Source organism: Centroberyx gerrardi, chromosome 9 (genome assembly GCF_048128805.1).
Source record: "Centroberyx gerrardi isolate f3 chromosome 9, fCenGer3.hap1.cur.20231027, whole genome shotgun sequence".
NCBI lineage: Eukaryota > Metazoa > Chordata > Actinopteri > Beryciformes > Berycidae > Centroberyx > Centroberyx gerrardi.
This window is the reverse complement of record NC_136005.1, coordinates 11573813-11595142: the sequence shown is the minus strand read 5'-3', so window position 1 is coordinate 11595142 and position 21330 is coordinate 11573813. Positions and strand designations below refer to the sequence as shown.

Sequence of the window (21330 nt, the reverse complement as noted above, 5' to 3'; positions counted from 1 at the left end):
TCTACCAATCACAGACACTGGTCACTGAAAGATTTGTTTTTACCAGCACTCACAGAGAAGCATATCAAAATGCCTCCAGCGAGTATATTAAGATCCCAGATCTGCTCATGATATATTCAACTCCATGTACAGCACTAGAGAAGTTGGCTAGAGCTCAGTCAGATCTGGGATCAGTTTCGAGTTGATTTTCTCCAGCAGGATCTTGGTATGGTGTCGGTCTTCTCTCTGGACCGGGGTCAGTTCCTGTGTCCAATCTGTCAATCTTTATACCAAAGTGCTTGTCTTCTGTCTGCAGGACATTTTACAACATCAGATGTCATGGTAGGACAGAAGGGATTTAAAGAGAACTTCCACAATATTTAGGTCATTTTTTTTTCATGCACATTCACAAATGCACATTTATCAAGAGTACAGAGCTTCAGGACACAGGAATCCCCCCCCGTCCCCACCTCCTCCATGAGCCCTGGACGCAAACCCCGGGGATGACGGAGCCAGGAAATAAGATAGAATCACCAACAAGATGCAACCAATCACAATCCAGAATCACTTTCTCCATTTCTATGGTTTTTTTCTATGTTCTTCTATTTTTTTTTTTTTTTAATACAAACACAGTTTTGACAGATTTACACATGAAAAAGAGTGCAGGATTGTGAACAATCAAAAAAGCTCCTCATCACCTAAAAATACTGCTTGTCTTAGAGCAAAAAAGAGCAACATTTAAATGTATGAAATCAATCATTGTTACAGTACGATGCTACAATGATTGTTAATATACACGTTATGGAAAATAAATTAAGATCTATGTACAATGTAAAACAAAAGCAGCATGCAGGCAAGACAACATAGGCAGAGCCTTACTACAAAACAATCTGCTGTAGGGTTGTGCTGTCTGACACAAGACAGTGGTAGAGAGAGGCGTGTGGGTTGTGTGTGTGTGGGTTGTGTGTGTGTGTACATGTGTGCGTGTGTGTGCAATGTTATATGCCCGTATACAGTTATGCCCTTGTACATTACATGGCCTATGTCCAATTAATCTAAACGGATAGGGAAACTACTCATCTTCCAAATGTAAACCTTAGCAGCTACAACACATGTTGTACTTTCTGCAGTACACAGAGGATTGTACTGCTAGTCTCCACTCAGAAGGCTTTTCACTCATCAGAAATGTCTTTTAGCCACTACAGGAAAAACAGAAATACAAGACACAGGAGGTTCTGTGAGTGTATAATAAACACATTTGTGTTTCAGCTCTCTGGGCTTTGTCTTATGACTGCATGGTGTTAACACAGCATAGCCACAGGGAGGGACAAAAGAGCAGAGAGGAGAGAGAGGAAGGGGGGCAAACAGGAAGAGAAAGCAGAGAGTGAAACACACACACCACTGAGTTTCAGTTAAAGTTAATATCCTTCCCCTGAAAGTCAGGAGGCCCTCGAAAAGGAGCAGCAACCCACTTTCAAAGTTACAGCCGATAGATTGTTGCTCGCAACATATAGCTCAGTCTGAAGGATGGGCGAACCAAGTGTGTGTGTGGTGGTTTATAGTAGAATCAGGATGGAGGAAGATTAAATAGAAAAAAGGGCTAATGATGGATGTCAGATGTACAGTACACTTTTCCTGGGCGTTGTTACTACTCAAAATTAAATGACAACAAATTCACAACACTTGAAATCATTCTCAAAAAAAGTGCTAAAATGAATGAGGCAACAGTGAACATTAGAGCAAAAAACAACAATAACATGTATCTGGTGATAATGCAAAGTGCATCACATCACACCTGTACTGGATATGAGCTGAGAGCCACATCTCACTCACAATTCAGCTGAACACCTGAAGCAGTACATCATCATTATATTTTACACAAACGTTGATAGTAATACTAGCAATACTAGTCATATCACTTGGATTTCCAACAACAGATAGAAACCTGCCAGCAGAGAGCAGAAAATGGCCCCATCATCAGCCCTATAAAATATGTATCAGCACATAACAGGATCGCTCCAATCTTTAAATATTTGGGCTCCGGTTCCATTCGACTCCAGCTCAGGCAGGTTCAATGGACAAAGCTACTCTAGCCACAGAAACATTCATGGAAATAAAGCTTTGGTAGTTAATGCAAAGTATAGCAATGCACATTACATATACTGTAGCTAATAGGGCACTTTGAGATGGCATGACGCGATAATTATGATGATTCGATTTTCGTTTGAAGCCTTTTTTTTGCACTAATTTGAGGCCTGGATAAAACGGACAAGATCAAGAAAGGCTTTGTCCTCATATCCACAGAAGGGGGGACAAACAATTAGCTTATCTTAAAAACATGGCACAAGTCTAACTGAGAAAAACATTCCAAACATTAGAAAATACATAAACAATCATTGCGTGGATGCTCGAGCTATTCTCACTCTTACAAATAACACATGTAGTAGCACATAACAACTACAATATCAGAGTAATAATGCACATCGAAAAATATTACAAAGCAACTTCACAGACTAGAAATATGTTTGAATCAAAACATCCTTTTTGTACAAGTTTGTTTTTTCACGTTTTGTTTATGTATTAAATGCACTTTTCCTGCAAGTGCTTCCAGGCTTGTCGTTGTACACTGACTTTATAACAACTCAATAAACAAAATGAACCAACCCAAAATCGTGGAGTATAAAAAGAACCAACAAGTTGAAACCAGTTGATTTTTTTTTTTTGATATGCTGTGGTGCGTGTTGAGTCTTTTCCTCAGGTTTCTGTTATTGTTTAGTATTTAGTCTTTTGATTGGCTTGTCTTCTCCCTGTTGATCCTGATGTCGTAAAAATGCATGTAAACAGTCATCTATAGCCTATCTATGCAGCTTTTCAAAAATAAATTCAGAGAAAAAAAGGAAAGAAAAATCGAAAGAATTGTACAAATATCTCAAAGTAAACAACACAAACGCAAAAGTCTGTTTAAAAAAGAAGAGAAAAATACTGAGGAAAATCCCAGGGCAGTGTGGTCTTGTCTTTCCAGCTGTGAGCCTGATCCTGTAGGTTTCCCCTGAAGTCTGTCCGTCTGTCTGTCTGTATGGCTGTGTGTTATAGCTGTCTCCTCAACCGTAGCAATACTATACTATGCTTGTGCTTCACCAGGTTTATCTTTGTGTATGTTTCTGCATTGTGGTGTGTGTATACTGTGTGTAGTATCTGTGTTTGTGTGTGTGTGTATGTGTGTGCATTCCTATACTTATAAGGACCAAATGTCCTCACAAGGATGGAAAGATGAGGGGAAATTCTCCAAAGTGAGGACATTTTGGCCAGTTCTCACTTCTTTAAGGAGCTATTTTAGGGTTAAGACTGAGTTTTAGGGATAAGATTAGAATAAGGATTAGGTTTAGGTTAGGTTAAGGGTTGAGGTTAGGGTTAGGGGTTAGGGAGTGAATGAAGGCCCTCATAAGTATAGTAATACAAACGTGTGTGTGTGTGTGTGTATGTGTGTGTGCCGACGTGACGCTCTGGACTCAGCTGAAGGCCTCATCATCCGTGTCTTCAATTAGCACCTTTGTGTCCTTCTTGGATCTAGAAAGGAGAATTGAGAAAAATTATATATTATCTGACAAATTGATTTTTTTCCTGTAATGCTATAATTTCAAAAGTTAAATATTGCTATTCCTGTCCAGTCGACTTCTGCCTATCTGTGACATTAGGGAGTCTGTGTAGGATGTTATCCACTTTTTCTGTTGTTTAGTTTGATAGTATCTCGTATCTAGAGTCCTCATGGAGCTCAAGAAGAAAGTACTGCTGTGTAATAAAAGATACTGGATTGCCTTTTACTTCAAGGAAAAAGAGATACGTACCACAGAGACAAACTGTGTAATCTCTTCCAGCTCTTTGATTGCTTAATACTTTGTTTTTATCAACCCCTTACATTTTTTTTTTTACATTTCTACTCAAATTTGTTTTTTTCCCCCCTCTTCATGCTGTGTTTTATCACTGTGCGAACAAATCAACCTAAAATAAAAAGGTATGTATGTCTGTAGGTATGTATGTAGGTTCCTTACTGTGAGGAGGACAGCAGGGGGCGTCGGAGCGACAGGCTGTAGGACCTCTTCCAGGTCTTCTTGCCTGAGCGGTTCCGGACTCCATCCTCGTGGTCCATCATCTGCTCCAGCAGCGTCTGGTCGTCGGCGTTGAGCGGCGCCACAGAGATATCCCTCACAGCACGGAACTCACCGCAGTTATTCAGGTGTTCGTTCTCCAGACGGAAGAAGTTCCACACAAAACGCCTGCAGAGAGGGAGGAGAGAAGGGTGAAGTTGCTCTGAGGTGATTTCCCAGGGGTCAAATTTTGTGTTAAAACCCACTAATGAGTGCTTTTCGGAATGGGGGGGAAGCTGATCCACTGGTGCAACTTCACCCCAAGGTGAGAGGAGGGGAGTGGTTGATGTATCCGGAGGGGAAAAAACACTCAACTACAGAGGACCATGTGATCCTTCAATTGAAGTTAAAATATGAAAATCACCAAAACTGGAATTATCAGGTTTTCACCGGACAGCGGCAGTATCTGGAGGAATGGAAGTGTGTGGAGAGAGAGACTATGAGAGAGTGAGTGAATGTGTGTAAGTGAAGGTGAGCATGTTATCCAGACCCACCTGAAGACCTCCAGGGGAGCCAGCACGGTGGCTACGATGTCGCTCACAGAGTGGATGCTGGTCATGGTGGTCAGAGAGATCTGGATAGTCCAGGCAAAACGCAGGATCACATCCTCTATGATGGCACAGTAGTAGTACGCCTGGACACAGCAGAGACAACCGTTAGTGGAGGGGACTAGGGGGAGAGTGTGTGTGTTATATGTCATATGCATGGATTTCCATCACGCTCTACCTTGTGTGGGTAGACAATCTCTTCTCTGAGGAAGGTGTTTTCCCCAGCTCCACGGTCAAACAGACCCCAGTCCATGCGCAGATCCCAGATCAGTGTGTACAGGGAGCTGATGGCCGAGAACACGATCAGCAGGTAGAAGAACATGTCGGCATCCGTGTGTCCTTGCTCTGGAATACACACAAACACACACACATGATGTCAACTAGCTGCACTCAAACAATTTCTTTCAGTCAATTTCACTTGAAAATCTGTTTGAAACAGAAGGAAATTCTTTTCTTAAAGGAAGCCTTATTTCATAGCTCACAGTGAAAACCTGCTGCTTTCCTGTTGTGTGTGTACAGTAGTTGAGTCATTCAGTGCTATTTTTGCCACAATGTCTCGACCACTAGAGGGAGCCCACCTGTCATGAATATACTCCAGCATGTCATAGATCTCCACAGACAGTTAAATTCACACTTTCCATCAAGTCTACATTAAGATTTGTACACTAATGTCATAATCTCACATCTTACACCAGATTGTTTTTTTACATAGGATAAACGACATGTCATATATTTCACTCCCATGATCAGACATCAAATTGCCTGCTGTACATTACTGTAATATTGATCACTGTAATATCATTGTTGTGTTGCTGGACCTGCTGGAACAGTGAATGTCACTCAGTCATCAGCTTGGTCACTTTGAATTAAAGGAGCTGAAAGCGAGCAGCCGAGGAAAGAGGGATCTACACTGGGCCAGCAGAGTCCCCGAACGCTCTTTTGGGGATTCAACATGTACATTACAACATACAACAGCAATTTCCCTTTTGGGGATAATAAAGAGAATCGAATCAAACACTATTACCTCTTCATTCCGAGGAGAGGCATTAATATTGATAGTTGACTGTAATAAATGTGCTCAGTTTAGCAGCTGTGCAGGTCTGTCATGTAGATTTGACCTTGTCATTCCTCAGTATTTTGACATGCTGGCATTTGAATGTGTGTGTGTGTGTGTGTTTGCGTGTGCATATGTGTGTGTGTGTGTGTCCTAACCTTGTGTGACCCACCAACAAAGCAACAGGACACCAGTGCTTGTGGGAATCTACAGTAGCATGCAATGTGACTGAGCTGATGCAAACTATCCACATCAGATCAGCTAGCCAGGTGCTGCAGAGAGACTAACACAAAGGGTCCTATCTGTGATTCACTGAAGAGTATTCATGATTTATTAACCTGTAGAATATGTAACCTATACAGCATTATTGGTTATCTACTCTGCTCCCAAAGTCCCAACGCTGTGGTAGTGTGTTTGGAAGAGCTCTGCTCCCCACACATGTAAATAAAAATGGACCTAACTTTGATGAATATCCTGACACAATGTTATTTTGACTATTTAAGGGATGTTTGAAGTGTATACCAGCATTTGGAGCCGTATGGGGCATAAGTGGACTTACTCCCTGCATTATCTGGAGCCAGAAGAGTATAAGTGGATTTACGCCCTTCTAGCTCCAATGAATAAGCAAATTGATCAGTTAAGGCTATATGTAGGTTTTGTATTTTCATTCCAAATTATTCCATATATCAGATTTTCCTTGCATTAGTAGCAGTAGTAGTAGTAGTAGTAGTATTTTAACAATCCCAGAAGGGAAATTATTTAATCACAGAAACCATCACCAGCAACACAAAACACATAGACTGAAAATGGTACATACACATAGACAAACATGTCTACTTCCACAGGGAAGTTGTATTAGACAGTCGGGTCTAAACAGATCTCCTCCAGAGCCTGTATTTGATATATAGATAGTTACGTCCTTCTGGCTCCAAGCCCTCAGCAGAGTCTCCAAACAAACAAAGACTTTGTACTTTGGTGACTGAGTAAATGTTTATACTTGCCAAAAGGACAAGCATGTACATGTGCTGCTGTTGCTAAGAGCCCGTAGTATTTTCATTAGGTCCTTGTTGAACTGCACAGGCCTGAAATGCCTGTGGTAGTAACCTTTAAGTTATTGCTCCTGCTGTGGCTATTTTTCGCTGCAGTTGCATTGGATTGCAATTTCTTTTTCCATTCTTTTTCCATTCCATTTCTGTACAATTCAAATTGCTTGTGGAAGTGTTTTGCTAGCTTGTACAAGATTCATTCAAAGTTCTCAGCTTTCCTGAACTAAGTCATGTCATTCCACAACATTAGACTGTTTGATTTAGGTTCTGCATTTTGTTTGTTGGTCTTCTTCATTGTAAGTGGGTTTAATCCTTTGTTGAGGATGTAACATGAACATAGTAGGCCTTGCTAAGTGTACGTTGTTGTAGTAGTGAGGTATCATTTGTAATTTGATACATTATTTGCAAAGACGTCCACACCTGGCAAGTGTTCAACAATCGCTAAGATAATTTTCACTTATTAAGTTAATCATCAGCCATGCTTAGTAGTGCCTGTATGTGCATGTGCTTTGCGTATTCCTGGCAAGATACTGATTTACCACCTATAGCCTACAGTGACTCACACAGACACAGACAGCAGCCAGCAGACAGAGACGGGGCTAGTTTCCATCCATCATGCTCACTGCCTTTTCCTACTAGCAGCCAAGGAGACGCCAGGGAGCGGAGCAGGGGCATTTTTAACAGAGAGTTACTGCTGTGGTCCCTCTGCTCTGTTAACTGCTGTGTCTATTGTGCTCTTTGCCTCTTCAGTTGAGAGATGGGATGGAAGTAGTCCCTATGCTATATTAGTTATACAGAGGCCACAGGGGGGTTTCCCAGCCATAGATTACACTTAGTCCTGCACGATACACTCTTTTCACTGGAGAATACCCACTGCTGTGGTTTTCCAGGCTTGGTAAAGTGTTCAGCCATGGTGAGGTATTTAACCCTTCAGGTTCTGTTAAAGCTGATGTCTTTCCATTGTAAGGGTTAGCGTGGTTAGACGGCCATTGATCTGAAGCTCAATAGGGGCTAACAGTGGTCGCTGGCTCCTGTCACACACACTCAGTGGCTAGTCTGTCACACAGACATGCACACACACACACACACACACACACACACACACACAGGCGCTATTGCTGTCCACAGGAACTCAAGAGGTTAAACACTATTAAAGACAGCGGGCTCCAGCAGGGACAGGCTCATTTATGCAACTGGCCCACTTCCACTGAGGGAAACAAGCACACAGGAAGAACAATCAGTCCCTGCTATTAGGCTGATTTCTTATCTGTTGTCACGGCTGTCTTGTCTGCTAACCAGGTAATTAAGAATCCCTCACCTGCAGGGAAACCTCATCCAACCAGCTGCATTCGTTCTAACAATATCCAATCAGACAGATCCATCTTCAGCATATCTAAAGATATTGTTGCTATACACACAAAGGTTATTGGTCAAAGTCAATGCACCTTTATCAGATGCTTAACTCAGCCTGTATCTGACTCCACATGTGAATATATTAGTAGTAGCAGGAGTGAGTATGGCCTTAGCAGGGGTGAATTAGAGTTCAGGCAGACAGAGAAAGATTTGACTGAGAGCAATGTCTTTTATCTACATCAGTTAAAGTGTGTTTGTGTGTGTGTGTGCACATTCACAAATGTGAGTAGGATCAACGTGTGTATGCGTGTGTGTGTGTGTGTGTGTCTGTGTGCATTGCAATTTCTAACCTGATAATGAGTGGTCCAGTACATGAAATGAAGTTATAAACTCTGTCAGCTCTGGGCTCATCTCTATTCTAGCAGTGTCCAGCAGACATGTGTTTAGCCCCAGGCTGGTAATTACACCTCTCCTGTCCTCTCCTCTCCTCTCCTCTCCTCTCCTCTTTTCCCCTGCCTCTCTCGTGTCTTTCTCTCCATTTCATACCGTCATATTTTTATATCTATTTAACTCTCTTCAATGAATCACAATCCCTTTCATGACGATCTTCCTTACTTCCCGCTGATCCACTCTTGTTTTCTCTATTTAGCTTCTTTCCTCCCTCCATCTTCCATCTCCTCTGATCATTCATCTTTATCTCCCCCTCAGCGCTCTACCAGTTCTGAATTTACTGATCTCTCACTGCAGTTTTACTTTATTCATTTTTTTCCCTCTGCACTATGGTCGACCTCTCGCTGAGACCAGCAGGACTAATATTCCCCTTTATTCTACAGTTGGCTTTAGGTGTTTCTGACGCTGATCTCACAGCCAGCAGACAGATAAAATTCAACATCTGTGTTTCCCTCAGACAAAGGGATATTTTTAAGAATATCCATGTCTTGCCTTGACTAGCTCCTCTGCATTTTTGTCTCATTCGTGTTGTCTCATTTATTACATGAGTGAATACGCATGGGAGCGTGAGTGTTTGTACTTTAACTTGTGCATGTTTATATGTGTGTTTCCCTCCATCCACATATTTTCCGTCCATCAGAAGCCTGCACTATTCTTGCCTATATGAATGCAGCATCCCGTTCCCCCTGGCTCTGCCTGTCCGTGAAAGAATTCCTCTGGGCTTAAATTAGCATTAGGCCTAAAAGTCCCCTGCATCTAAAACAGCAGTTAGAGTCAAGCCATTGTACATAAAGCTGAGCCTGTATTGATCCAGAATAAAGTATCTGCTTTGCTGTCAGGCCCCGTATCTTACAGGGTTTGGGAACTGTGCCTAAACCAGGAAATCCTCCATCATCTCTCTAGTTACAGGCCTCTGAACATCTGCTGGGATTAGAGTTTCACAACAGCGTCCAATCAGTTATTCGCAGCACTGAGGGTAAAATTCTGCTCTCTGTATTGCACCACATTCAAAATGATCAAACCTCAAACCCCAGAACAACACAGCACCGGCTTGGGACCCATGTACACCTGAGGGAAGATTATTCCGCATAAATTAAAGGTCCAGTGCAATGAGAATTGCATTTCTCAATTTCATGGTATAATTTAACAAATGACTTGTTAATGTAAAGTTACCCAAATTATTATAGCTGTCAGCATTGTGTAAATTTGACTAACATCCATTTCCCTCTGGTTGTCAACAGAATCAAACAGATTTAGAATTCCAATCTACTGCCTGGTGTAAATGATGTCACCTACACCCAGGCTTTAATGAATGTTCTGATTGGTTGACAGTATGCATATTTAATTAGGTGTCCCATAATCTGGTTGAAATCATTGCACTTATTGATCTTTAACAGGTAACTAAATTCTGTCTGATATTCAAATGGAACCACTAAACCAACTAAACCACTAAACCACTAAACTAAAAACAAACCCCTGACTTACATCGGTGCGTTATGGTTTATGCATTTCGCTTTACAGATTCCCGGAGCTAAACGTGTGCTATTCCAGGAAGGAGCAGTGAGGTCACACAGAAACGGTCAGAGCTGTGACTGGGTTAGCAATGAGGGTGACACATCCACAGACAGACACTGGGAGCTCTGCCAGATACTCACTGACACTCCCTCCACCTATTACAGCTGGGCCCAGCGGTGCGAACATGACGACACACTGCTGCTCTCTGCTACCTTTCCCGACAGATGTTGGGTAACGTGGGCAGACTGGCCACTGGGCTTTAAACGGCAGCACTAAGACTGTCAACACCAACACTAAAGACTGTCAACCTATCCACAAATCAAAGGAAAGGGGATTCGTCATACTTGTACTTTGTGGACTGTTGTAAACTGATACCCAAACTTTGTGGCTCTTAAGGCTATTTATACATCATTTCCATATTTGGCTTCCATATACGCTGACGTGCTGCGGTGCCCATATCATCCATTCATCAAAGGCCGATGCTTGAAAATGTACAACAACAATCATTTCTACAGAGAATACTTCAAACGTCTTCAGAACAGGCAATTTCCTCAACACTAGTTTGACTATCCATTCCAGTGAAGTGGAGATTTGAGGTTAAGTAGGATCTGGTAGTGTGGTGTGTGTGTGTGTGTGTGTGTGTGTGTGTGTGTGTGTATATGTGTGTGTGCATGTGTCTGTCTTCCCACCCTCCTTCCTCACTTAAACAGCGTTCCGTCTCTGCCTCTCCATTACCATGTGGGATAAAAGACGGCTTCATACGGAATAACAGATGAAGAGAGGCCATTAGCTGAGGGTCTACACAGGCTTCAGACCAGAGGAACCCACTCTGGAAGGAGGATGTGGTTTAATGGACGCCTTTCCTAACAAGCTGGGAAAGAAAAAAAAAAACGAGTCTGTCTGTCTGTCTGTATATCTCTCTGTCTTTCTTCCTCCCTCTTCCTGGCTTACTGGTTCATTCAATAGCAGCTCGCTGGCGGTCAGCTTAGTGAGCTGATATTGATTTAAATTTATATCGGAAAGGAATAAAGTCAAGCTGGGAAATAACATTTAACGGTCTGAAAGGTTGAGATGAAGTTTCATAGCTGGCATTTGCTGGTAAATAAATATATAAACCGGCATCTGAGAAGCGTTTAAAAGTATGACTGGCAGAAAAAGCTGCTTTGAAATGATGCGCGTGGACAAATATCTGTGAAACTACGATGGAGGATGCGTGTTGAAGGGACGCTGTTATTGCCTGGGTGCTGCTTCTTTGTACATGCACTCCTTTGTGATAAGGCTTCTGAATCAGAATAATTGCAGGCTAATTGTGAAGCTGTCTGAGGGAGAGTGACTTGACTTTTAATGACAACCACTCTCTCCTTTCCTCTGTTCATCTCTCTTCTCCATCTTCTCCGTTTACTCTCTATTTTTCCATTTCTCTATTTCACTGTCTGGCCTCGTTGTCTCTCTCCTTGCCCTCTCTCCCCGGCCCTCATATTGAACGCCATCAGTTTCATATTGTGAGAACAGAACCTTGTTTATCCCTGACTGTGTTTGACTAACCTTTCCATTTCCATTATAAAGCTCTAGGCAACGACGAGCAATGAAAACCAAGGCCAACTGCTTTTGCATTTGCACTCAAGGTCACCTCTGCTTTCTGCGTCCAAGAGCCCACACATGTTTGTGAGCCTGTGGATTCTGTTTGACAGGCTCATCTAACACAACAACACAACAGCATTACATTAGTTTGCAGACTGCAGATACAGATAGCCTTACTCTTTTCCCTTTTGGGTTTCTCTGTGATCCAGAGTTGGATCTTGCAGCTTAGCGATGGACGGGAGATGCACTCTTACCATGTCTCTTGAACAATGTGAATTACTGTACATAGGATTGGACAGCAAACATCTCTTCACCTTTTGAATCATTCAGTATCCTGAATTTATCATGGACATACATAGCACTGAGCAGCTAAAGCTCTGCTAAACCCAAATGCTTCAGGTACACGAGACATAGAAGAGATGTGTGTGTGTGTGTGTGTGTGTGTGTGTGTGTGTGTGAATGAATGAATGAAATTTTATTTTTGTGTCATGCCAAATTAATGGCCCATCCCACATGAGATTACATGACACAGTGTTTTGCAAACATAAACACAAAGTACAACTTACGTAATACTGTTTTGTGTGGATCATATCTATGAATATACAAGGAGCAAGGCAATACAAAATAAAAATACTCATTTCACTTAAACAATGCCTTTTTCTGCATTTCCTATACCTTCTCTATATAATCTGCAACTAAAAATGTTTCATTTTCAAAACTTTTTTCAAAAAGTTTTTCAGGATCTTCCATAGACAAAAATCAATGTCCCCTTTTATCTTACTGAACAAAGCCTTTCCCTGTGTAATCAAAAGGACAATAATAAAAAGGACAATACAACATAAAATGGATTTCATCCTCAGTAACTTAAATAATTTAAATAACACATATAAATGGAGTCTATTCTCTTTGACCAACAAAGCACCCAGTTTCAACATGAAGAGGTAATATACCTGATCTAATTTGAGCACACAGCGACCTTTTCTTTTTTGGTTAGACTATACTTCACATACATTATGTTTTTGTGTGTCCTACCTCTGTGCGTAGCGTAGAGCGCCGAGAAGGTGACGACAAAGAAGGTTGTTGAATATTTCCCAGCATTCACCAGGTGAGGGAAGGCCCTCTTGGTGTCACGGTAACGCCTCAGACACTGGACGAAGCGGAACCAGGCGGGCAGACACTGGATGATGGCCCGCACTCCGTATGAGTAGCTGTGGCACACGTAGTCATCTGGAGGAGCGGAGCAGAATAGAATAGAATAGAATAGAATAGAATAGAATAGAATAGAATAGAACAATATTGAGGGTTCATGAATGTTCAAGAACGTTCAATAAACTACTTAGACTTGTGGTCAGACAAAAAGCTTTACAGAAACTGCTGTTAAGAGCAGATAGGGAATATAGCTCAAGGATTCCTTTAACTATTGTGTTATAATCTCATTCTCTTATTATTCTTTCTCTTATCCATCTTCCCTCCCTTTTCCCCATGCTGACTCCTTCCCTACATGCGCCTTCGCACTGGATAGCTCATCATTATGAGAGTCACATGGCGACCTCTGTATGACCAAACATTTCCGTTCCATTAGCTCCGTGTTAATTGGCTGCGTGGAGGCAGAGGTCTAACTGTTTGGTGGAGTGGAGGCAGTGGAGAGCAATTAAAAGCTTATTCACATCACACTTGCTGACAGGACAACTGAACTATCCAACTCCGTCTGGCACGCTGTCAACTTAGTCCGTCACTTTCACAACCACTGATTTGCAGATTTGAAGATGTGTAGCTGGAAATGCAAGGTTCATCGCAAGTAGGTGTTTTTTTTTTTAACAGTGTTAAAGTGTTATTCGCAAGGGCAATTAACTTCTGTTCCCCAGAGACAGAAAACTGCTAATTTTCATTTGTGCACAGACAGAGGTGCAGAGGACATGGAGTTTAAGGTGAAGCCATTCTGGGATTAAGTCTCACCTTTGAAGCTGGGCAGCAGGCCCTTGCTGTTGCTCCACTGCAGTTCGAAGATGTAGAAGCAGATGAGATACTCCAGATCCATCAGAACGATCACCAGAGAGTTGAGCTGATCAGCCAGCCAGAAGTCTGCGAACTCCACCCGGTGAAATGGAGCTGTGAAAACACGAAACTGGACGCGGGGAAGAGAGGGAAGGAGGAAAGTGGAAAAAGGGAGAGCAGTGATTGGTTAGGGTTAAGCTTTTATTTTGCAGTTACATTCATTCTAATCTCAAGATGTCCAACATGCACCTTCACATATTGTTTTATGTCAACTGGGAAGAGTCTATTAAGGCAACTGAAGAAACATATTTCCCCCAGTGAAAGAAATGTATAGAGCATTTAAGAAGGCATCTTGTAGTGATGTCTCATAACACTCCAGCACTGCAGAGGTGTGCTACCAGTTTAAACTCGGATGTTACGGTGAATACACACGTGGCTTCAACAAGGCGGCAGTGAATTAGGAAACAGTTAATTAGTGTGTAATCGTCACAGTACTTTCAGCAGAGGAGGACGATGCAGGAAACAACCTCTATTAATGATCTGTAACACACAAAGGGATAGAGCCTCAAGACTGCCTTATCACCACGCCACAGGACACCCGAATGACTCACGCTTTTTGTCTGTGTCTCTGTGTGTGTGTGTGTGTGTGTGTGTTTGTCACTATTCACTGGCATACACGACAAGCACACGCACCAGCCTAGCTGTGTTTTGTGGCCTGCCTTGGCGTCTATGGGCATGTTATTTGGGAAGTGACTGCGGCAGGAGCTTGGTTATTGACCAGGCTCTGTAAAATGATACAACCCTCCCTGCTCTTTCCATTTGCCCCCCTCCTGCCTTCAGGCCAAATCTGACATTCAGGGGCTACTGCGTCCCTCTTTCTCCCTCTCCATGTACACACTCAAACCCCACACACACACCTTCAGCTGCAAATGTCAAAGGACATTGATCTTTTTTTTTTTTTTTTTACACATATCAGCTCATTACATATTTCTTTTCACCTGTCAATCAAAGTCTGTATTGATCCACTGGTCATCTCACCCATATCCGCTCTATATGGATGTCTCAAGGCTAAGCCTGCTGCAGCGCTGTGGCGAGGCTTTCATTTCTAGAGCAAACACTACAGCTAATCTAGGTGCTGCCTGTGCAGTTTGCCCCTAGATGAGATCTTTGTCTGGTGTTTGCAGTCGTAGGGAACTAACACACCTGGCTCGGATACATGTTTCAGTAATGTTAGATAATATAACAAATTGTTTGTTCCATTACCCCACTGCAATCTGTCCTGAAATATCCTCAATTACTCATTGGTTATGATGGAACCAGCAAAATCCAATGAGACATAAATGAAAAATGGTAAATATCCTACAGCACCCGACTGTTTCAGATAATGTAATGTAGTTATGTTTACATAATTTTGTTCATTATCCACAACGGCAATATTTCGGTACAAGTTGCTATTACTTAAGGGGAAAAGAGGAGTGTATGGAAAAGGGGAAAGGGGAGAACTATGCCACAGGAATTGGAAGGAGAAGATGTAGAGAGGGAAAACCCCTCCATGTGTCTGAATGTCTCTATGTTTCTATACAGGACAAAAAGGGGGAGGAAGCATACAGGATACAACTGTGATTATTATTTGATAATCCCCATTTCTGTAGGAAAAGGATTGAAAGTTAAGTAAATTGTTAAGTAAATTATGTAAATTCTTGATTTTCCAGAATAAAGAAAAAATTACAAAATAAAAATGGTTAATATCCAGTCTAATTCTGGTATGTGTAGGCGGTTGTGGTTGTTCAAATCAGCCGCAATCAAGGCTGAGGCTGATTAGGGAGCCACATCAGCGGAGGAGAGGGGGTGAGTGCTGCTGAGGACTGTGGGGAGCTGTGGAGGAAAGGACGGGAGGAGGAGGAGGAGGAGGAGGAGGAGGAGGAGGGAGAGCTGAGGGGGATGCTGCTGCTGCTGCTGCTGCTGCTGCTGCTGGGGAATTGGGAGGGAGGAGGGCTAAAGTGTAAGGAGAGGAGGAGGAGGAGGAGGAGGAGGAGGAGGAGGAGGAGGAGGAGGAAGTGAGGAGCTCAGGGCGGCAGCATACTGATAGATCTATGCCTGTAATGATTGCACAGTCACAGCCGCCACCTCTCCTGGGACCAGGCTGCATTCTATTATCCCTCAACCCTCTGCCCTCTGTCTCACTACAACACCCCCCCTCCATCCACACACACACACACACACACACACTCTCTCCTCCAGCCCCCTAGCAGCTTAGACAAAGAACAGAGAACAACAGAGGAGGGTTTCGTAAACATGAGATCTGACATAGATATCTGATATTGTACATGCATGCAAATGCATGACACACACACACACACACACACACACACTCAAGCACCTCCACGCACACACACACACATACACACACACACTTGCAGGACATATTTCAAGTGTCAGCAGCGTAATATGGCAGCAAAATACACAGCTGTAAAAGAGACATATAACTCACACAAACTCATAACGAAGGGGGCGAGCACACCTACAGTTCATTTTCTTTGGTCCAAACCATAGTGGAAAATTTTACTTTTTCGCATTTTTGGCTGGTTTAGTTTCACACTGCCCACTTACAAGCGAACCAGGGCTTGTAAACAAAACTCACACGGACTCACAAGTAGCTTGTTTATTGGACAGAGTTTTGATTAGTGTGAATAATCTTCTCCAAACACGCCCTAAGTCATGCTTGTACAATAAATGAGCGGACTGACCAGCAGCTTGAGGAGCCAGAAGCGAGACTTGTAGTAGCAGGTCTTGAAGGGGTTGAGGAGGAAGAGCAGCATGAAGCCGTACAGGATGAGAGGGTTGATCTGCATGGGCAGGTAGGTGTAGTCCGAGTACAGACAGGACATGATGCTCATACACCACAACACACCCAGGAAACCAGCAATCTGCAGCAGAGAGGGGGGAGGAAACAGATTGGCATGGTGTCACATTAGAATGAATAAATTAGTATTGATTTCTTTGTATTTTGTAATTCTATAGCATAAATACATCCTGATGGACTTTGAGTATACACTGTTGTTGTTGAATGAAACCTCTCAAAATGCAGGGTTGTCAATCTTAAAATAAGATTGTTTTTCTTTATTCCAGAAAAGGTTTACTTTCTGAAGATGGAGGGTTTTGAAATGTTTAACGCTCTTGCCTCAAACAGGTGTTGGTGTGAGAGGTTGTTTCGGGGGTTGATCTCGAAGATGAGGACATGGTTGACTCCGGCCTGCCTCCATCCGTAGGTGTTGATGCCCAACAGGAAGAGGAACTGGATCAACAGGAAACCGCCCCGGTAGATCCGCACCAGAGGCCACATGTTCTCGTAGCGGATGAACACAACACCTGAAACAACAAGTACACAGGATGATTAGAGAAGAGGGGTGGGGGTGGAGGAAAATTACATCCCCCTTTTTAGCACAAAATATGAAATGTTTAACTGTCTGAGGAAAACAACAATTTACTGTGCCTTGAACAAATCTACCAGAAAATGACATCGCATCGCACATTGTTCAGCATTCACCAGGATAGGAAAAATGTATGAATTTGAATGTTTATTGTGACGTACCAGTGAGAATGAAGGAGATGGCGAGGACGATAAAGACGCCGCAGTAGAGACCCACACGGAAGGTTGTCCAGGCCAAAGCAGGCTGAACCAGGCAGGGAGGAAAAGAGAGGAGGAAATTTAGGATAACATCAAACACCTCAACATTGCATCTGTGCACATGGTCACACATATCCATATAGATTCTTCTCATGTAATCAGGTTTACAGTCGAAATTGTCGATAGTAAAAAAGCAGGGTCTTTTTTTGAGATTAAGCTCCTTTTTTGAAGCCTATCCAAGCAATTAAGTTGTGATGAATCCTTTCTCAACCTCAGCTAACATAAAATTTCACATAACTACATGTAGTGTGTCTCCATATTAAACCACTCAGGCTCTTTTTATCTGTTTGAATACATTAGCTTATAGACATGCCTAGAGGGGAAATGGACACGTCAATATTTACCTCGCACAATTCAGGTTAGACATGACAGTAATTAATGCAGTAATAACAGTGGATATAACATAGGGGATGTAAAGCGCCACTGGCCTCTTTCTTTTCTGAAGTATATCCTGTCTGTTCAGCAATGGAAAGGCACTTATAAAATCAATACTGAAGGGAAGAGTAGTCGCTCTCTCTCTCTCTTTTTTCTCCCTCTCTCAATTCCCCTCTTCCACTCTCTCATGTCATCTGTCTCACCTTTTGTTTTTAATCTACATTCATCCAACCCCTTTCCTGCCCCCCACCCTCTTCGTGAGTAGGCATCACTTTGTTTTAAGGAGTCGTGAACCAAAGAGGTTGAGAGCCATTGGGTTAATAGATAGGTAATAGTGCAAAAACCAGAGGTGGGGAGTCATGCTGTTCTTACTGGGTACCAGTGTGACCAGTGTGACCAGCAGTAGCTCTGACCTGTGCTGCCCCCAGTGGAGGAACTCTCAGCCTCTTCATGGCCCTCTGACGATCTCCTCCCTCCAGCTCTGTGGTCACCAGGGCCTGGGGAACACACACACACACACACACACACACACACACACACACACACACACACATTAGATAGTCAGAACACTGTCGGTAACGAGTGTGTACTTGGTGTGCGGGTTTATGCATGTGTTTTGTTTCCTGCCAATGTCTACGTACTGCAGTGTGTGTGTGTGGGTGTGTGTGTGTGTGTGTGCACCTCTGTTTCAGAGATGAGCTGTGTGATCTTCTTGCAGGTGTAGAAAGGTGCCACCTCCACGTGAGCCACACGCCAGTCGGCCCCGCGAGGAGTGTCCAGGATCTTGTCATGCTTCTTCAGGATCTTACGGAAACCAGTGAAGTTCAGGTTCTGTGGACAGTAAAGAGGAAACGGCTCGGATCAAGACTGAAACAAACAGAAATGACACAACCACAACAGATTGAGTAAATGGTTAGACTGCTGGAAGTCGGGGGAGCTGAAACCCTAACCCAGAAGAGATAACTTAAGTGCATTTTTGAAGGGATCCTTAAATGGAAGTCTGCAAGATCCTTGTTTTTGGGTGCTAAGCGGTTGTTGTTTCTGGTTGTTTTTGCATGTCTTTTTCATTGGATTTTCTGTTGAAGTTTGAGTTTCTGTAGGCGGCGCTCTTTTCTTTCTCTGGTCAGCCGTCGTGGCTATCGCTGCTCATGCTAACTGCCCACTTCTTCTGTGTACTCCTAACAAACCGCTATTGCTGCTGCCGGAAACGTAAAATACATCACAGATGTCTCAGATTATCACTTTAAAGGTTTCTTTCCTCTCCTTAAAGCTTCGCGGAAGAACTTTTTTATTTTAACAGTGTATGTATATGTAAGGCGTGTGTGTGTGTGTGTGTGTGTGTGTGTGTGTGTGTGTGTGTGTGTGTATTGAAACCTGGTAGTTCTGGAGCAGGATGAGGCTGAGGTAGAACTCGCTGAAGGCCAGCTGCAGGTCCTTGATGTTGCGGTGTTTGCAGCGCTCCTCCTGCGACAGGTGGAACACCGTCTTGCGTTTGCGCAGGCCGGGCGGAGCGTTGCTCTCGCGCTGAGCGTCCAGGGAAGACTGCAGCTCATTCTGCAGCGTGGCGAAACGCCTCTGGGCTTCAGCAAGCTTTTCTACAGGTGGGAAGATGAGAGGAAGACAAAGAAGAGGTATTAGGTTTTTTGTAACCTTTATTATTGAGGGAGGGGTTTTACACTCCGCCCTGCTTCACATTCATACATTTATACACACATCCACACCTGGGAGCTGCCCAGCACAACCACAATTCAATTCAGTTCAGTTCAACTCAACTTTATTGTCCCAGGGGGGAAATTCTTTGTGCAGCCAGGTGCATGAAATCATAAATAAACAAAAGTACATAAAACTTAGCTCAAGAAACGGGAGTCATGAATTAAGAACATCCTCATCCATCCGTAGAACAGCATTAAAATAAACAGCACTAACATTGGACTCCTGACTATCCTATTAAAAATACATTAACCAGAGTCAAGCTATTTAATGGCATGGGAAATAAGAGTTCCTCACTCTGCTAGACTTGCCCTTTGGCGGTCTAAACATTGTGCCAGAGGGAAGAAACTCAAATTCCCTATAAAAGGGATGAAGGAGACACTCCAGTATGGTCAAAGGTGGTCAAAGATGTCAGGTAGCTGCTTCAGCTTGATACCAGCGATCTTACCGGCCAACTTAACTCTATCCTGCAGTTTGTCTCTGTTGGCAGATTTCCATACAAAGCAAGTATAGAAAAGGTGTCAACTGACTCGACCATTCAGTTATAAGACCTCTCCTCTCCTCTGCATTCTGTCAGTTACAGAAAGCAGTAGGATGGAGAATATTAGGTTGAGCAGACACGTAAACGCTGCCTAGTGAAGAACCCATTATCTGGGTCAGAGATAGGTTAATATAGCCTACCCAGAGAGAGAGAGAGAGAGAGAGAGAGAGAGAGAGAGAGAGAGAGAATCTGACAGGATCTGGACAGTTGCCTGCATTTCATTATTCTCTCCCTGGTGAACGTCTCTTGTATATCCTCCCACCTCTCTGCCAGAGAGCAGCTCTCATCCTCCACCCTGTTCTCTCCGCTCAACTAACTCTCAACTTGATTATTTTTTATTTCTAAACCTGGGGTTTTCATCCCAGGTTCAGCCACTGACCTATGAAATGAAGCATGCATCTTTACCGTTCAACTCCATCCACCCTACATAGGTGTGACTTCTGTTTAGGTTTTTGCTCATGAGTTGAGATCTTGCCCTTCAGTGTAGAAATGAGGTATCATGCAATTTGAATGCAAAAACAAAATGGGCACAATATTTAGTCTTCTCTGATTAAAAGTATTGTGTTATGAGTAATACATTGAAAGGCATTTTCCAATTATGGTATTAAACTTAATTTTCTCTTAAGCATGCCACTTTCACATTGAATTGTGGGAAATCTCCAATCTGTAAAGCTACAGACTTGTTGACAGTTTGCATGAAGAGCTTGAAGAGTCCAATTAAGAGCTTGCTGATTTCATTAAGCGCTCAGTCTTTCCGTCTGGGGAAGTCGAGATATTTGAGACCCAACCAATAGCTGTTCCTCTGTCCTGAGAAAAGACGCACTAGAGGTGCACAGGACTCAACGGTGACTTTCACACTTTGCTGCTTGAACACACACACCCCATACACACACCATACACACACCATACACACCCCATACACACCCCCACACACGGTCCCCAGATATCTCACTACCTGCTTCATAGTAATGCCACAATCGCAGCACCTCTTTGAAGTCTAAAATTAGAGTAATCCCTGTGTGAGCACCGGCACAGTCTGTCATAACATTGCTTGGATGGACACATGACAACAGCAGCAGGCATGAGAAAGTCAAGTCCCCGACTGTCTGCCAGTTGTAGGCTTAGATTAAATCTGAGGTCTGGGAGTGAAAAGGCCACTACAATGACAAATCGCCATGGGGAGGAAGGTTTTATCCTTCTGGTTTAATCCCCATCCGTCTGGATGAACGACCTCAAATTGTTCATCTGTGGGAGGTTAAATGAACCATAAATAAGCGGATGTTTTGACATACAGGTGTTGGTGGTCTAGATTTCCACTGGTGTGGGTTTAGCGGAGAAATGTAAAGAGCT

The 21330-nt window shown here is 43.0% G+C and overlaps 1 protein-coding gene across 2 annotated transcripts in view; it reads right to left on the bottom strand.

Moving 5' to 3' along the window:
• Nucleotides 1–3488: 3488 nt before the first annotated feature.
• Nucleotides 3489–21330, bottom strand: part of xpr1a (xenotropic and polytropic retrovirus receptor 1a) — a 72180-nt gene continuing 54338 nt past the window's right edge. Inside the window, exons 4-15 of one of the 2 annotated variants that reach the window (XM_071921819.2) lie at nt 19104–19324; nt 18411–18560; nt 18143–18226; nt 17259–17340; nt 16848–17035; nt 16414–16593; nt 13628–13796; nt 12704–12898; nt 4851–5017; nt 4619–4758; nt 4029–4253; nt 3489–3546 (exon numbers count right to left, since the gene is read on the bottom strand). In XM_071921819.2, coding sequence (XP_071777920.1) covers nt 3489–3546; nt 4029–4253; nt 4619–4758; nt 4851–5017; nt 12704–12898; nt 13628–13796; nt 16414–16593; nt 16848–17035; nt 17259–17340; nt 18143–18226; nt 18411–18560; nt 19104–19324 — 1859 coding nt within the window. The remainder of the gene's footprint in view (nt 3547–4028; nt 4254–4618; nt 4759–4850; nt 5018–12703; nt 12899–13627; nt 13797–16413; nt 16594–16847; nt 17036–17258; nt 17341–18142; nt 18227–18410; nt 18561–19103; nt 19325–21330) is intronic. The other variant, XM_071921820.2, reaches the window with a different exon arrangement.